At 39.2% G+C, this 18,614-nt stretch overlaps 1 protein-coding gene across 2 annotated transcripts in view; it reads right to left on the bottom strand.

The window, feature by feature from the left end:
• Positions 1-18,614, bottom strand: part of LOC133638645 (endophilin-B2-like) — a 65,808-nt gene that overhangs the window by 26,857 nt on the left and 20,337 nt on the right. For both annotated transcript variants that reach the window (XM_062031451.1, XM_062031452.1), the window contains exons 2-5: positions 14,579-14,720; positions 6,569-6,697; positions 2,983-3,116; positions 2,782-2,874 (exon numbers count right to left, since the gene is read on the bottom strand). In XM_062031451.1, the coding sequence (XP_061887435.1) occupies positions 2,782-2,874; positions 2,983-3,116; positions 6,569-6,697; positions 14,579-14,720 (498 nt within the window). The remainder of the gene's footprint in view (positions 1-2,781; positions 2,875-2,982; positions 3,117-6,568; positions 6,698-14,578; positions 14,721-18,614) is intronic.

The raw sequence follows: 18,614 nt of genomic DNA, 5'->3' as shown, positions 1-18,614 counted from the left end.
GGGGGCCATTTGCGGCCCGCAGGTCATTTTTTAACGGCCCCACGGCCCATTTTAAAATACGATTAAAACAATTGAAAACCTAAAAAGTGGTATGAAAGGCCAAACAGGTGAAATGTAACAAGAAAATGATGCAATGTTTACTCTAATAACACAAAGCTGCCATGCAGGCTGTTTCTTTCTTTAAAAAATAATAATGAATCAAAATCAATGTTCTTATTAATTATTGACCTATCCAAGGCTCCAATTACGTCACATTAAATATTGCACTTTGAGATATTTTTTTGGGAAAACGTTGCATATTTTGTGTTTGCCATATACAAAATTTAGCTGTTTTGTTTTTTTTCAAAGAAGGGCCTAAAACAAACAAACAAAAAACATAAACAACAATACAATTTATAATTGACGGATAGATCTGAAGTAGATCTCGAGGTAATTGTGTTAAAAGTAAACCGTAAAAAAAATTTATAATTTATTTTTTAACACTTTATGAGTAGGACCCTTTTGGTTCCCCAATAATTTTTGTGTGATTTGTTTTTAAGTGTCATCGCTCAAAAAATAATAATTAATTAAAATCAATGGTGTTATGAGTTATTGACCTTTTTAAGGCACCAATTATTATATAATCTGAAATATTCCACTTAAAAATTTTATTGGGTGAAAATATTGCATATTTTGTGTTTTTCCCATAAAAAAACAGGGTTTTCTTTGACAAAAAGCACATACGACTTACATCTTTAAAAACTTTATATTGACAGATAGACCTAATGTTAATCTAGAGATTTATATTGACAGATAGACCTAATGTTAATCGAGAGATTTAAGACTTGAATAATAATAAAAATAATAATACTGAATAATGACACATTTTTAATATTTTTTTGACCAAAACCCTTTGGGGTCTCCGGGATCAAGCCTGAGTGGAGGCCTAAATGTATATTTTTTATACATATATTGTATTGGTTTTTAAAATAAAAAAATATCAAAATGGCCCCCGCTTGCTTTGATTTTTCAGTGTGCGGCCCTCAGTGGAAAAAGTTTGGACACCCCTGTCTTAGACGCACCGGACTATGAGCTGCAGATATATACCTTGTAAAATGAGTTATTTACTCAGAAAGATTCTTTAAATGTTTATCTACATACCTTAATTGTTTCCAAACAGTGCCTGTAACACGGCGGGAAAACGGCTGAGCAAACAAAACAGAAGTCATCGTCATGGACCCACTAGTTGCGGAACCTAGCTCTCCAATCAGCTAAACAGACTCAATAGCTCCCCGGTGACGTTTTGGTGAATTTACTGAGGAATTTGTAAACAGAAACAATACAGTAAGAATGCCATTGTAAATTATTACCGGTAATACTAACACAGACACTCGTAAACGTGTTAGCATATTAGCTAATGCTAACTGCACTAGCTTGGTTACATTACGATGGCACGTACAAATATGCGTGAAAACACTCCAACAGACATCACACATGGGACAGTTTAGTAAGTAAGAATTGTTTAAGTTATGCTGTAAGACTTGCTTGGAGTGATGAATGAAGAATCTATACGAGTAAAAACGCTACGGACGACTAGAGTACGAAACGGCACTTGTACTTTCGGTTCAAACCTCTAAACAGAAATAAATATTGTAGACGTTAACCCCGCAACCACTGCATGTTTGGTTGATATCAGCACTTCAGCCATTAACAATTATATCATCTGAGAAATGGACATTGAAACAGTGTAGGTCTGACTTCGTAGGATATGTACAGCGAGCAGTGAACATAGTGAGTTCAGAAAGCATAAGAACAAGTATATACATTTGATTATATACATTTGATTATTTACAATCTGGGGAGGTGGGATGTGGTGGGGGGAGGGTGTTAGTCTAGGGTTGTAGTTGCCCAGAGGTGTTGTTTTAGTGTGGTTTTGAAGGACGATAGAGATGCAATTTCTTTTACACCTGTTGGGAGTGCATTCCATATTGATGTGGCATAGAAGGAGAATGAGTTAAGACCTTTGTTAGATTGGAATCTGGGTTTAATGTGGTTTGTGGAGCTCCCCCTGGTGTTGTGGTTATGGCGGTCATTTACGTTATGGAAGTAGTTTGACATGTACTTCGGTATCAGGGAGGTGTAGCGAATTTTATAGACTAGGCTCAGTGCAAGTTGTTTTACTCTGTCCTCCACCCTGAGCCAGCCCACTTTGGAGAAGTGGGTAGGAGTGAGGTGTGATCTGGGGTGGAGGTCTAGAAGTAACCTGACTAGCTAGTTCTGGGATGTTTGGAGTCTGGATGTGAGGGTTTTGGAGGTGCTAGGGTACCAGGAGGTGCATGCGTAAACGAAAAAGGGTTGAATGAGAGTTCCCGCTAGAATCTTCATGGTGCTTTTGTTGACCAGAGAGGAGATTCTGTAGAGAAATCTTGTTCGTTGGTTGACCTTTTTGATTACCTTGGTTGCCATTTTATCACAGGAAAGATTAGCCTCTAGAATGGAACCTAGGTAGGTGACCTCATCTTTCCTGGTGATAACAATGTCACCCACTTTTATAGTGAAGTCATTGACTTTCTTAAGGTTGATTTGGGACCCAAATAGGATGGATAATGACAAAGTTAACAATACTGCAACAAGTGTCGGTATTACCAGACCAATTTGTCATCGAAATGCCCTCATTTATGGACCAGGACATATTGAGTTGTGTATTAGTAAAAAACACACAAGGTGGCCTAGTGGTAAGCATGTCTGTCTCAGAGTCAGGATATCCAATGTTTGAATCTCCCTTAACTAAATAAAACTCACTGCTGCTTTGGCCTCCGCCTGCTTGGCTTTTTTCAAGCGTGCTTTGCAGATGTCGAGATCAAGCCTTCGATTCTCCAATAGTCGCCTCTCTTTCTGCAAAGAAAGGGGAAATTGAGTCTTGACAACAAATCCGGCAACCAAGCAACACATGCCATAAATTAAACGCTTGCTAATAATGGTGGCGGAATAAGTCATACTTACTGATATAGTCTTCCAGTCTCCTTCCAAGAAGTTGCGTAATGGAGTGAGGAACGTTGTGGCGGAGGTTTGAAGGAACTCTCTCTCAGCTGATCCAAGTCTTTTCTGGTATTCTCCTACTGTGATCAAGGTACTGCCTAGAAGAAACAGAATAGTATATCCAAAGACTGGCGCTATGATGAGTTGTTTCATTATGAGTGAATTGCCTTTAAGTTAGTAAAAGTAATGCTAGGTTATAAATCCTACATCTCACCTGTATTGTATAAAGTTGTGGCACCAAGCCGAGAAGTTGGTCAACTTTCAAAATCCACACATTACAATCTTAATACCATATGGCTCTCAGCCAATGGGACACAGCGTAAGACGATCACAACATTGCTGGGAAGCATTTTTGTTTCTCTGAGAAGTGAGGACTATTTTTAATGTTGCAGCTCAAGGAGAGCACAAGAGCTGAAAGATACAACCATCCCATCAGTCGACATCCCAGTGAAGGTGGACATCGTACGTCACTGTTTTGATGCTCTTATTGGAAATGTTTCACAATAGTGCTACATGAGAACGCTCCAAAGCTCTCACAAAGTTGGCCATTGGTGTTTGCAAACACAAAAAGGGCTCTCTGTGTTGTTGATATTGATTTCACATAGCGCATAGCAACGAACGCTACAATTAATTTGCATTGTGTGAAATCAATGCGCCCAGGAAAGAAGTTACGTAATAATTGCTTAACTTGAGCAAAATATTGGAAATATTACACGTTATCAGAAATGTGCCTGTTAGTACATTACCTAGAGACTTACAGCATGTGTATTAAACAGATCAGATGTTTATGGATGTTTTTTAGAGGACTTTATATGCGGGGTAGATTGCATTACCTGCATTCATACCTGTCAACATTTGCATTTAATAATATGGGGACATTTCCCAGGAAATTGGGTAAAATAAAATGGGGATTTTCATTTTTGTTACAAATTGTCATAAATAAAGCAATACAAATCATTTTATATGGGCTCTCAGACAAAACTCAAACTAATGTTCCTTTCAGTCACAACATAGTGACACTTATGGCCTCATTAACTAGGATCTAAATACCTTGCGCTAAATAGCGGGTTCAATCTGCGTGTGCTGTTCGTAAGTGTGTTGCGTTTGATGTACTAATACTGAGTGAAATTGAATAGTGGTGCAGGCCACCTTATTTAAATGAGGATTTTGCTTGTACGATACAGGCATCACCACAGATATACTCTCATTTACTGCACATTCATGTGATAATGCTCCTACCTGTGGCGTTTCGCTATGTTTTCAAACATGCAGAGACATATACCACTTTATGTGGGCACAATTTTTTTCTTCAATTTTTTTTACCTCTGAACAGGGGCGTCACTAGCTTTTAAGGACAGGGGGGGCTTAGCCCCCAAGAGATGCAGGATGCGAGCGAACGTAGCGCAAGAGCACAAAACTTCACAAACGGCTAACAAAGACTTAGAAATTATTCATTGTTATTATTACTATTTCAGTCGGTTTAGTTTCAATCTGTGTTCAGTACAACAACAAACATGGGTTTGCACAGTGACATTTTGTTTACAGCATCAACAAGAAAATTACTTGCATGATCCTTCAAGATACACTGAAACACAATAAAAGTCATGGCATTAGCCTCTATGTTATTCATTCACAACATAGCTAATGCCACCACTTTCGCTCACAATACAATAATTGTTTGTTCCCAAATATTTTGAAGTTGCACAGATTACATTTTGGGCACATATGTGACTAAAATGGTTGTAAATTCAAGCCCTGGAAATATTACTTAATTACTTGAATAAAATAATATCTGGATCGGGATAATTTGGCTTGTGTATATATATATATATATATATATATATATATATATATATATATATATATATATATATATATATATATATATATATATATATATATATATATATATATATATATATATATATATATATATATATATATATATATATTATGACAAGCCGTTAAGGAAATTAAATATATATGGAAGTATGAATAGAAATGACAAAACATTTATATATACTGTAAATAAAAAAAGACTTAGTCTGCTGATCTGAAAAAGAGCCAAAGCTGTCAAAGACCTGAGGGACCATCTTCAAAGTGCAATGCTGAAACAAATAATGCAAACAATAAAATATAATTTCCAGGGCTGAGATTAATGCAGTCCCGTCGTCCCGGGGACGGTAAAAAAAATGCACGGGACGAAATTAAATGCTCCCCAGGAAGATGGCTTTTAACCATTTTTTTTCTTTTTCTTTTTATGTATTTATTCATTTTACATTAAATATCTTGGTTTTTCTACCCTCTGAAAATCCTATGAAATGTTTAACAAGCCATCCTATAATAATACAACAGCTATTAATGTAACAATACAATAAAACAAATATATTTAATGATGTTGTTTTTAACAATAGGCTAATGTATATTACTTTATATAGATTCTACAAGAAACACAAAACTTAAAAACTAAATTATTTACAATTGCAGACACAAGGTTCTTGTTCTGCAGTGCTGTGTGCAATGTGCTTCGTACACCTGAAGAACCGCAAGCAAGGTCGCAGAGAAAATGCGGACTGGATTTTGAGTGATGTGGGCATTTTCTATATAAACAAGTGGAATGGATTGGATACCGACGCACTAAAGGGGCTCTCTACTTTACACTATGAAGTGAGGGGAAACTGAGTGAATAATGACAGGTTATATGATTATTTATTTAAACTCATATTCGGGCCACTTTACAATGAATATGTTGGCATTTATTTATCATTTATGTATTTGTAAAAACACCAAATTATTTAGGGGGGCTTAAGAACATTTTAGGGGGGCTTGAACCCCCCTAAAATAGGCCTAACAACGCCAATGCCTCTGAAGGTGCATGGTTGGGAGGCAGGCCACATTACTGTGCGCAAGACGCAAATAATGTATATTTCAAGAAGTTTTTGTCATATAGGATATATCCTATTTGAAAAAACGAACGTCATCAAAAAATGTTTTGTATGACACCAAAACGCATAAATGGAATGTGTTTTAATCAGCCTCTTAAGTCATCCAGCAGCTATGAAATTATACAATTATGTTGATGAATAGACGATATGTCTAATATTGTTTTATTTCTGACCGTCCAAATATGTTGACATGCACACATCGTCTGTCTTTGCAGCACAAGCACTCCTCACTCACATCGGCTTTGCGTGTACTATCAGGTTTGCACGTGTTTTAGTACATACAAACCTTTAGTAAATCAGGTCCTTACTGTACCACAGCACCATTCACTGACATACAAAGAGTTGTCAGCGTGCCTGATATGATATAATGATATGACAAACTATATGCTATAAGCCTTCAAACCGTGAAAACCTGTTACATTGCATAAATGAAAAAAATAATAATTTTGGGCTCTTCCACAGCGCTTATGGTTGAGACATTTTTCAAGCTGGCTAACATTCCTTCCTCATTCTTTTACAGAAAGCAATTCACCTATTTGTCAAGATATTTATGCAAAGTTGGAATTTTTGGCAATAGTGGTTATGCCAGTAGCAACTTTACTTACCGTATGGCGTCTCTTGACCAAAATCACGGGAAGCATCCAGCATGTACTGGCCAAGCAGCTCTGCATTGGTTGACCTGGAAGGAAGCTTTTTCTCCAGCTTGTCATATATGAACTCCTCTATTCGAGCACCTGCGCAAATCATGAAACCGACCATGTCAAGAGGAAAACTTGCAGAATGGTTCCATCTCCAATAACTGAATGATTTCACACAAGTACAATGACAATACAAATGAAACAACAATCGTTCTGGCTGAACAGGAAGCTGAGTGATACACGTGATGCGCCTGACCAACAGGTGTGAATATAATCTGAAAAGACAGTGGCTGTGTCTCAATTTGTATACTCCCTTCAGTACACTTAAATAGATATGCGTGTTTGATTGCTGATTGTGCAAAATGTCACAGTATAATGCTGGTCCAAATTGATTACTGTCGTTGCATACTTCACAGAAATAAAATATTCACTTTTATTTTTCTTCTGTTAACTACTTCCCACCACTATGGGTCGCTTCTCAGCCGCAATTATTTCAAGTTAGTCTATCCCCTTCCGCTATGTAGCTGAAATGGGGAATATTGACAATGGTCGTTTTGAGTGCATTATTTGTTTGCATTTTGCCGTGTAAGTACAGAAGTACGAGACTTGCGACACAGTCACAGTGATCATCAGATTCATATCTGCAACTAGATGTTTTCCCCACAAAACTATGACCAACACAGAAACATGGTAAGGCCCTACTATTTATTTGATTTTTTTAAAAAAAGTATTATAGCCACACTGAAAGTACATAAGGTAAAATGGATGGATGGATGGATAATAAAATGTCTTATGTTAAAAACTTCAAAGGACACAACTTTTTAGGGTAACAAGAATACAGTAAAAAGTGGAAATCTTATGGCGTAAAAAAGGTTTGAGAAAAAAGTCAGCAGGGTTTCTGTTGATTAAGCACTAAAGTAGTTGCTTGGATAGACTGCATGTCATCTAAAATGCCAGAACTTACCAGTGTGGTCAACTGAAGCATGGAGGGTGAAAAGAATACAGTGATAGGTTAACAATAATGGTCGGACAATGCTACCAAAGTGACACGTGTTTCCTCCTTGCATTGCTTTGATGCATGTACATGTAATAGCGATGGGTCAAACGATACGGAAGCACCGATGCTTTAAGAAACACAAGGAGTGATACTGTGTCCCTTGATAAATGTGTCCCCAAAAAACAGCTGATCGATATAGCTGTTGTGTCATTTGACTGTGAAGCACCAAACTGTGTTCATCAGGAAATGCTTCTTTCGGCTCACGAGTGATAACTCATATTATAAGAAGTCGGAGGAGTGGCGTTTCGCGTTTGACATCAGTTTTTGTCGCCATCATTGTTCTAAATGGTGGTGCCCAAATTTGGCTTGCATAGTCATTTCGTTTGGCCCGCCAAAAGGTGGGAACTCTTATTCATACTGACCTCTTTCAAACAAAATCACTGATGACATATCCGCAAGGCTGACTAATTTCCATCTAATGAATGTGATGATCTTCACTGCCTTATACAAAACCCAAAACCAGTGAAGTTGGCATGTTGTGTAAATCGTAAATAAAAACAGAATACAATTATTTGCCAATCCTTTTTAACTTAAATTCAATTGAATAGACTGCAAAGACAAGATATGAGAAGACCAATTTTTTAAGCTTTTCAGGTGGAATTCTTTCCTATTCTTGCTTGATGTACAGCTTAAGTTGTTCAACAGTCCGGGGTCTCCGTTGTCGTATTTTACGCTTCATAATGCGGCACACAATTTCAATGGGGGACAGGTCTGGACTACAGGCAGGCCAGTCTAGTACCCGCACTCTTTCACTATGAAGCCACGCTATTGTAACACGTGCAGAATGTGGCTTGGCATTGTCTTGCTTAAATAAGCAGGGGCGTCCATTGAAAGACGTTGCTTGCATGGCAACATATGTTGCTCCAAAACCTGTATGTAATTTTCGGCATTAATGGTGCCTTCACAGATGTGCAAGTTACCCATGCCTTGGGCACTAATACACCCCCATACCATCACAGATGCTGGCTTTTGAACTTTGCGCCTATAATAATCTAGGTGCTTCTTTTCCTCTTTGGTCCGGAGGACACGACGTCCACAGTTTCCAAAAACAATTTGAATTGTGGACTCGTCAGACCACAGAACACTTTTACACTTAATCAGCCCATCTTAGATGAGCTTGGGCCTAGCGAAGCTGGCTGCGTTTCTGGGTGTTGTTAATAAGTGGCTTTCGCTTTGCATAGTAGAGTTTTAACTTGCACTTACAAATGTATCGACGAACTGTAGTCACTGACAGTGGCTTTCTATAGTGTTCCTGAGCCCATGTGGTGATATCCTTTACACACTGATTTCGCTTTTTGATGCAGTACTGCCTGAGGGATCCAAGGTCACGGTCATTCAATGTTACGTGCAGTGATTTCTCCAGATTCTCTTTTGATCTTAGATGGTAAAATCCCTAAAATACTTGCAATAGGATGGTGAAATCCCTAAATTCCTTGCAATAGCTCGTTGAGAAATGTTGTTCTTAGACTGTTCGACAATTTGCTCACGCATTTGTTTACAAAGTGGTGACCCTCGCCCCATCCTTGTTTGTGAATGACTGAGCATTTCATGGAAGCTGCTTTTATACCTAATCATGGCACCCACCTGTTCCCAATTAGCCTGTTCACCTGTAGGATGTTCCAAATAAGTGTTTGATGAGCATTCCTCAACTTTCTCAGTCTTTTTTGCCACCTTTGCCAGCTTTTTTGAAACATGTTGCAAGCTTTAAATTCTAAATGACCTAATACTTGCAAGAACTAACAAAGTTTACCAGTTTGAACGTTAAGTATCTTGTCTTGGCAGTGTATTCAATTGAATATAGGTTGAAAAGGATTTGCAAATCATTGTATTCTGTTTTTATTTACGATTTACACATCGTGCCAACTTCACTGGTTTTGGGTTTTGTAAATGGCAGTACGGAGCTGATCTCTTGACTCAGGGTGCTGCTGTATGCTTAAAATAAGGATCTCTGATCCTGATAAGTTTGGTTTTGTTTTTTTTACCTACGATCCGATATGATTTGAAGTCCAGATCCAATATGTTGACAATACATTATAGAACTGAAAAGGTTTTATAGCCTGTAACGTATATAAAGTAAACACAATAACACATTTTAATGAAGCTTATCTTACTAAATGTAGAATTGTTGTAAATCAGGTGATGTATCAAATGTGTAGTATTGAATGCTACATACATGTTTTTAAATAAAGTGGCTAGTGCACGATAACTAAACAAAAGCAAAAACTACTATTGGCTGTTTAAATAATTTGGGTTTTGCCCTCAAAGCCTTACTTTATTCAAAGACTTACTCCCTGTGTTTGTAAACAACACAAAAAACCCACAAATGATTTTGTAAGAATAAGAAAAGTTTAGCAGTTAGCTTCTAGGGTCGACCTGCTCGGTGTATGTGTCTAGCATGCATAACCATTCCTTTTCCTCTAGTCCTTCAGCGATAATGGTACCTGGAAGAAACTTAGTTCATCTTAGAAGTGTTTTCACACTGTGGATAGACAACGCATTTGTTGCCGCTTGCTATTAAATCGGAGCCTGTGTTCTGGCAAGACACGCGCCCGCGTAGAATTCATGCAACTTCTGCAACAAGACTTTTATCCTGGTGTTTGGGATGTCAGCCGAAGTCCTCTGAGAAATCCAAGCAAACGCGACAAGTTCCATGCAAACTTTCACACAAACGTTCCTTCATCCAACATGTAGAAAAAATATGTTCCATTTGTTCAAAAAAATCTGATTTGATTTGTGAGAAGGGCATGCTTTTATAAAATCTAATCCCTTATCCAGAACATGACCCGCCCTGAAGCAGGTTAAGCCCTCCTGCATTGGTTATCATGGCGACTCATCCAGAAGTGAGTCAGCTTTGAGTTAGGCCTCCAAGTTATCTGGATACAATGAAATCCTGCTAAGTAGCACAGGCCTCTGATCTGCGTCAGTCAGCTTGCCTTCTAGAAGCTAAACCTTCCGTTGTGATCGTATTTCCTCTCTTCTTTAATCGATTGCAGTGAGATGGATTCATGAGTCAATATCTTGCTCATTCCTGACATACAGCTGTGTCATCCATGTAGGAAGATGTAGATGATTACAAAATGGTTACTCAAATCCACTCTTTGACGATCTGATTTAGGGGATTGAATCCGGTGTTCAACAATCTTTGTCCACACAAAAACACATTCACTGGCTGTGACACTCATTTTGTTCAATCAGAAGCACAACAAATATATAATGCATATAATGCCTCATACATACATTCATTGTACATCGATTCAATGATACCCCAACTTACAAGTACTTTGAGATACGAGCTGGCTCTCTGCTTTTTGTTATGCTTTTTTTTTTAAAGTCCTACTTAAACCCACTACTACCGACCATGCAGTCTGATAGTTTATATATCAATGATGAAATCTTAACATTGCAACACATGCCAATACGGCCGGGATAACTTATAAAGTGCAATTTTAAATTTCCTGCGAAACTTCCGGTTGAAAACGTCTATGTATGATGACGTTTGCGCGTGACGTCAATCGTTGAAACGGAAGTATTCGGACACTATTGTATCGAATACAAAATGGTCTGTTTTCATCGCAAAATTTCACAGTATTCTGGACATCTGTGTTGGTGAATCTTTTGCAATTTGTTTAATGAACAATGAAGACTGCAAAGAAGAAAGCTGTAGGTGGAAACGGTGTATTAGCGGCTGGCTGCAGCAACACAACCAGGAGGACTTTGACTTGGATAGCAGACGCGCTATCCGACGCTAGCCGCCGACCGCATCGATGATCGGGTGAAGTCCTTCGTCGCTCCGTCGACCGCTGGAACGCAGGTGAGCAGGGATTGTTGATGAGCAGATGAGGGCTGGCTGGCGTAGGTGGATGGCTAATGATTTTAGCATAGCTCTGTGAGGTCCCGTTGCTAAGTTAGCTTCAATGGCGTCGTTAGCAACAGCATTGTTAAGCTTCGCCAGGCTGGAAAGCATTAACAGTGTAGTTACAGGTCCATGGTTTAATGGTATTGTTGATTTTCTGTCTATTTTCCAGTCAGGGGTTTATTTATCTGCAGTTAAGCCCGATGCTATCACGTTAGCTCCGTAGCTAAAGTGCTTCACCGATGTATTGTCGTGGAGATAAAAGTCACTGTGAATGTCCATTTCGCGTTCTGGACTCTCATTTTCAAGAGGATATAGTATCCGAGGTGGTTTAAAATACAAATCCGTGATCCACAATAGAAAAAGGAGAAAGTGTGGAATCCAATGAGCCCTTGTACCTAAGTTACGGTCAGAGCGAAAAAACATACGTCCTGCACTGCACCCTCGTCCTTCACTCTCACGTTCCTCATCCACAAATCTTTCATCCTGGCTCAAATTAATGGGGTAATCGTCGCTTTCTCGGTCCGAAGCGCTCTCGCTGCTGGTGTAAACAATGGGGAAATGTGAGGAGCCTTTCAACCTGCGACGTCACGCTACTTCCGGTACAGGCAAGGCTTTTTTTTATCAGCGACCAAAGTTGCGAACTTTATCGTTGATGTTCTCTACTAAATCCTTTCAGCAAAAATATGGCAATATCGCGAAATGTTCAAGTATGACACATAGAATGGATCTGCTATCCCCGTTTAAATTTAAAAAATTCATTTCAGTAGGCCTTTAAGTTGCGAGCACAATTTTGAGTTACAAGCTTCCCCGCCGCTAGCTGGCATTGCAAATGCTACAGTGAACTCCATAAAATCCGGCCAAAAAAACATCTGGTCCTATTTCCTGGCAAATGCTTATAGCGGGAGATCAAAATAACTTTGTTTTCCAACCATTGGAAACCAAACCATAAGCAGTGGTCCTCCGTTGGCGCTGCTGAGGCTCACTGCTTTGCCCATAGCTCAGTGTGCACACCTGAAGCAGGTTCGGGTATCCAGCAGTCTGTCGCTCCGAACCAGCGGTGTCTCCAGTCCCGCTGCGTCCCAGCTTAGTGTGATAGTAAACCTCCCAGCACATCACCTGAAAAGCTTCCACTTTTCTACCCTACTACTCTGACTGTGGGAGACAGCATACAGTAACTGGGAGTATCAATTTTATCCCGCCTTATTGACCAGGCAACCCTCTTTGGTAAATTCGGTTCATTGTACATGTTTTCATTAATTTTTAATAGGTGTTGCTGATTTCAATGTTTTGAGTTACAAGGTAGATCATAGAACCGATTGAGCTCGTAAACTACTTAAACATTGAAAAACAGCCTTTTATCATCATACTTGATCAATGCTTATCATGGGATGTGACTATAATTTTTTGCGAATTTAACTGAAGGCACAGTTCTCTTAAGTAATAGTATAAGTAAAAAGTATACAGTCGTGATCAAAAGTTTACATACACCTGTAAAGAACATAATGTCATGGCTGTCTTGAGTTTCCAATAATTTCTACAATTCTTATTTTTTTGTGATAGAGTGATTGGAGCACATACTTGTTGGTCACAAAAACATTCATGAAGTTTGGTTCTTTATGAATTTATTATGGGTCTACTGAAAATGTGACCAAATCTGCTGGGTCAAAAGTATACATACAGCAATGTGAATATTTGGTTACATGTCCCTTGGTAAGTTTCACTGCAATAAGGCGCTTTTGGTAGCCATCCACAAGCTTCTGGTTGAATTTTTGACCACTCCTATTGACAAAATTGGTGCAGTTCAGCTAAATTTGTTGGTTTTATGACATGGACTTGTTTCTTCAGCATTGTCCACACGTTTATGTCAGGACTTTGGGAAGGCCATTCTAAAACCTTAATTCTTGTACCACTATTGACATGTGTTTGGGGTCATTGTCCTGTTGGAACACCCAACTGCGCCCAAGACCCAGCAAAACAGGCCCAGAGCATAATACTACCATCACCATGCTTGACGGTAGGTATGGTGTTCCTGGGATTAAAGGCCTCACCTTTTCTCCTCCAAACATATTGCTGGGTATTGTGGCCAAACAGCTCATTTTTTGTTTCATCCAACATCACATGGACAAAGAGAAGACCTTCTGGAGGAAAGTTCTGTGGTCAGATGAAACAAAAATGTAGCTGTTTGGCCACAATACCCAGCAATATGTTTGGAGCAGAAAAGGTGAAGCCTTTAATCCCAGGAACACCATTCCTACCGTCAAGCATGGTGGTGGCAGTATTGTGCTCTGGGTCGGTTTTGCTGCCAATGGAACTGGTGCTTTAAATGAGACAATGAAAAAGGAGGATTACCTCCAAATTCTTCAGGACAACCTAAAATCATCGGAGGTTGGGTCTTGGGCGAAGTTGGGTGTTCCAACAGGACAATGACCCCAAACACACGTCAAAAGTGGTAAAGGAATGGCTAAATCAGGCTAAAATTAAGGTTTTAGAATGGCCTTCCCAGAGTCCTGCCTTAAATGTGTGGACAATGCTGAAGAAACAAATCCATATTAGAAAACCAACACATTTAGCTAAACTGCACCAATTTTGTCAAGAGGAGTGGTCAAAAATTCAACCAGAAGCTTGCCAGAAGCTTGTGGATGGCTACCAAAAGCGCCTTATTGCAGTGAAACTTGCCAAGGGACATGTAACCAAATATTTTACATTGCTGTATGTATTGACCCAGCAGATTTGGTCACATTTTCAGTAGACCCATAGTAAATTAATTAAAGAACCATACTTCATGAATGTTTTTTGTGACCAACAAGTATCAATCAATCAATCAATGTTTATTTATATAGCCCTAAATCACAAGTGTCTCAAAGGGCTGTACAAGCCACAACGACATCCTCGGTACAGAGCCCACATAAGTATGTGCTCCAATCACTCTATCACAAAAAAAATAAGAGTTGTAGAAAGTATTGGAAACTCAAGACAGCCATGACATTATGTTCTTTACAGGTGTATGTAAACTTTTGATAGCGACTGTAAGTGTTTTTGCTCTGAAAACTATGAAAGGCCTTACTTGGATTTGGCTGCAGGAGAACCTCTGTTTGTCGCAAGATCTTTTCGGTCCAGTTCTTAGTGCAGTCAGCTCGAGAAAGCAGGTTCTCTAGGTGAGGATCCAACTCTGTCTTCTCAGCCTGGCCCAACTTCTCCTCGGTGAACTGCAAATAGATAATAAATCCCACTGTGAAAACAGTAAATGGTAAGGCAACATTGGACTAGAGCCGCATCATTTGAGCATGTATGCAATATCAACTTCATTTATAAAGAGTCACATTGCAGATCACTGCGACAAAAGTCAAATGAACTCAATGCATTGTCATTTCATTTCAGGCATACTTGAAACACACTGTGGCAACGATCCACCAATCACAATCATTCTTATTCAGTTTGCCGAAGCATTTCATCGGCTAAAAGGTTTTTAAGCCAGGAAGAGACTAGAAGCTAATAAGCCACACAGATATGCTAATTATTAGGGCAACAACGATGAATCGATTAGTTTGATTAGAAAAAAGCTTTGTATTGTGGACAAACAGCTCAATTTGTGTTTCATCTGACATCACATGGACAAAGATAAGACCTTCTGGAGGAAAGTTCTGTGGTCAGATGAAACAAAAATTGAGCTGTTTTGCCACAATACCCAGCAATATGTTTGGAGGAGAAAAGGTTAAGTTAAATTAAAGTTAAAGTACCAATGATTGTCACACACACACACTAGGTGTGGTGAAATTTGTCCTCTGCATTTGACCCATCCCCTTGATCACCCCCTGGGAGGTGAGGGGAGCAGTGGGCAGCAGCGTAGCCGCGCCCGGGAATCATTTTTGGTGATTTAACCCCCAAATCCAAAAGGTGAGGCCTTTAATCCCAGGAACACCAATTCCTACCGTCAAGCATGGTGGCGGTAGTATTATGCTATGGGCCTGTTTTGCTGCCAATGGAACTGGTGCTTTACAGAGAGTAAATGGGACAGTGAAAAAGTACTAGTATATCCTTCGTAGTTTTAAGAGACTTCCAGACTTCAGACAAAAGCAACCATTGGACTAGACTGTTAGCCCCGCCAACTGATTTTGATGGATGAGTAGACCTAGGCCGATAATAAATTTTGCTGATCCTCCAAATTACTGCCGATAAACGATATTATGTCAGCATTATTTTGAGACCAATTAAGCACTAATTTATTAACAAAAATAATGCAATTAACCCTTTCAACGCAATAAATATTATTTATGTATTTATTTAGTGTAATAATATACTGTATATATATATATATATATATATATATATATATATATATATATATATATATATATATATATATATATATATATGTATGTGTGGGAAAAAAATCACAAGACTATTTCATCTCTACAGGCCTGTTTCATGAGGGTTTCCTCAATCATCAGGAGATTTTAATGGAAGCATTCACATACCATGGTTTATATAGGGCACAGAGCGGGTGGGTACAGGCAGGCGTAGGGGCGTGGTGATTGGCTCATGTGTTACCTAGGAGGTGTTTCCTTTTGTGACGGCATGCTGATACAATTTCGCTGCGCTTGTTGGGGGATGACAAGTCTGGACTGTATATAATAAACAGTTTCTCTTTTAAGCATAGGTTGAATCTTTTATTACCACTGTTGTAAGGTGTGCTGGATGCAAGAATTTGCCATGTTATCGAATATTCAACATTATTGTCTTTGAGATTCCAAATGTGTTTACTGAGTTCTGTAGTGTTCCGCAAGCTTTTGCTTCTGAACGAGGCTTTGTGATTGTTCCATCTGGTTTTGAATGCTCCCTCAGTTAATCCTACATATGTGTCGGATGTGTTAATGTCCTTGCGTGTTACCTTTGCTTGGTAAACGACTGATGGTTGTAGGCACCCCCCGTTGAGAGGGCAATCAGGTTTATTGCGGCAGTTACAGCCTTTGTCGGTTTTGGAGTCGTTCTGCCTGGTGGTGGACGGCTCCTTTTCAATTGCTTTATTGTGATTTGAAATGATTTGTCGTATGTTGTTCATGCAGCTGTAGCTCAATTTAATGTTGTTCTTGTTGAATACTTTTCTTAGGGTGTTGCCTTTGGGGAAGTGTTTGTCGATCAGGGTGAGGAATTTGTGGCCAATATTAGTTGAGACGTTTTTGCTGTATGGGGGGTTGTACCAGATAATGTTGTTTCGTTTTCTGCTCCTTTTTGGTTGGTTTCCTGGCGTGGGTTCGTAGGTGAGGGTGAAGTTGTATCCGCTTTCATCAAGTGCTTTTTGGTACGGGGGGGTTGCTTTGTCGAATTCAGCTTTGCTAGATGACAGCATCGATAGTCTTTTATTAATACCGGTAGGTATTCTTTTCGTGGTTGTGGGTGGGTGGTTGCTGTCATGGTGCACGTATTGGAGTGTTGTGTTGGGTTTCGTGAATGGTTGGTAGCTGTTATTCCTCAGGTTGAAAGTATATATATATATATATATTAAGGCTGTCAACGTTACGTGTTAACGCATATGATCAATAAAAAAATTATCGCGTTATCAAATATGAATGAAGATTAATCACGTCCGGGTTAGGGCTTAACCCGGAAGACGCGCACATTTGTTACATGGCCTGTGATTGCAAGGAGGGGCGGCCCATTTCGCTTCAAAACCTAACTTTGGATAAATCTGAGGTAACTTGCTGGTATTGCAGCGACAAACATTTTTATCATCAGCGCATATCAAGTTTAAAACACCATCTTAAAGTGAAACACATACTCAAGGATGGTGTTGCCAATCCTCTTGGCGACTTTTTCTGTAAATAGCTACTAGCGACAAATCTAATTACTTTTGCCAGGGGTATTGGAGACTAGTTTGTGTCTTGGAGACTCTTAGGTGACCGTCCTCAGCGAACAGTGATGGGTGCTGCCTGTCTTTGTTGTAGCGGTGTAGCGTGCAATGACGGGAGTGGAAGCAGTGTCAAAAGATGGAGCTAACTGTTTTAATGACATTCAGACTTTACTTAAATCAATAACGGAGCAGCATCTCCTCATCCGACGGAAACGTGTCCCGTGAAAAAACGTCCGACCGAAACTCTTTAATAACTAAAGTTCCTTGGATGAATGATGTAAACTTACTACACCGGTATGTTTTAGCGCTCTCATGGCAGATATAAGTAAGAAATTTACACAACTTTATATTAGAAATGGCAACAGCGGAGGATGAATGTCCCATAAATAGAAGATAGAGAAAAAGAAGAAGCTTATCGACTACGGAGTCGGCACGGACTAGAAAGGCGGACTTATGCAGATTCCAAATACAGATCAGCAGGTACCAGAAGGTAAGAAAGTTGCTTGTGCATATTATTGCGACACAAAACGCCAGATAATATGTATCACCAGGGCCGGCCCGTGGCATAGGCTGTATAGGCAAATGCTAAGGGCGGCGTCCATCGGGGGACGCCACGCCAGTGCCACAAATGTTGGAGAAAAAAAAAAAAGTTGGTACTATTATTTCTAAATACAAAAAATAATCCCACGTTAATTAAAATGCAAAGTAAAGCCTATTTAATAGAAATATTATTTGTTACATCATTAATTTGAGCACTGCTGTGATTCGGTTAAAGATAATCATAAAATAACATTCTCATATAATATGTTATTTTGCTTTGTTTAAGTAAAAAAAAAGGTCAAAGACAAAGCTATTAGGTTTCTTGTGAGTATATACACTTCACTGCCGATGTGGGGGGGGGGGGGGGGGGGCGCCACCTAAAATCTTGCCTAGGGCGCCATATTGGTTAGGGCCAGGCCTGTGTATTACCTTATACACACACTATAATAATACTTGTGTGTTGAAGCACAGTACAATCCATCAAGCGGTGCGGCTTCATACCTTAACAAAAGTCGTACTAACATATAAAATGTTGGTGTTGTTTACTTGAGTCATATTGCAGTCTACACATATCTCTCGTGAGTGACTGCCATTATATTGCAGCCTACACGTATCTTTTATGTTTAACTGCCATCTACTGGTCACACTTATCATTACACCATGTACCAAATAATATAGCTTGGAGGTTGGTAAGCAAAACCAGAATTATTCT

This window comes from Entelurus aequoreus, linkage group LG21 (genome assembly GCF_033978785.1).
Source record: "Entelurus aequoreus isolate RoL-2023_Sb linkage group LG21, RoL_Eaeq_v1.1, whole genome shotgun sequence".
NCBI classification, from domain to species: Eukaryota; Metazoa; Chordata; class Actinopteri; order Syngnathiformes; family Syngnathidae; genus Entelurus; species Entelurus aequoreus.
The sequence above is the reverse complement of the archived record's forward strand: the minus strand, read 5'-3'. Positions and strand labels throughout refer to the sequence as shown.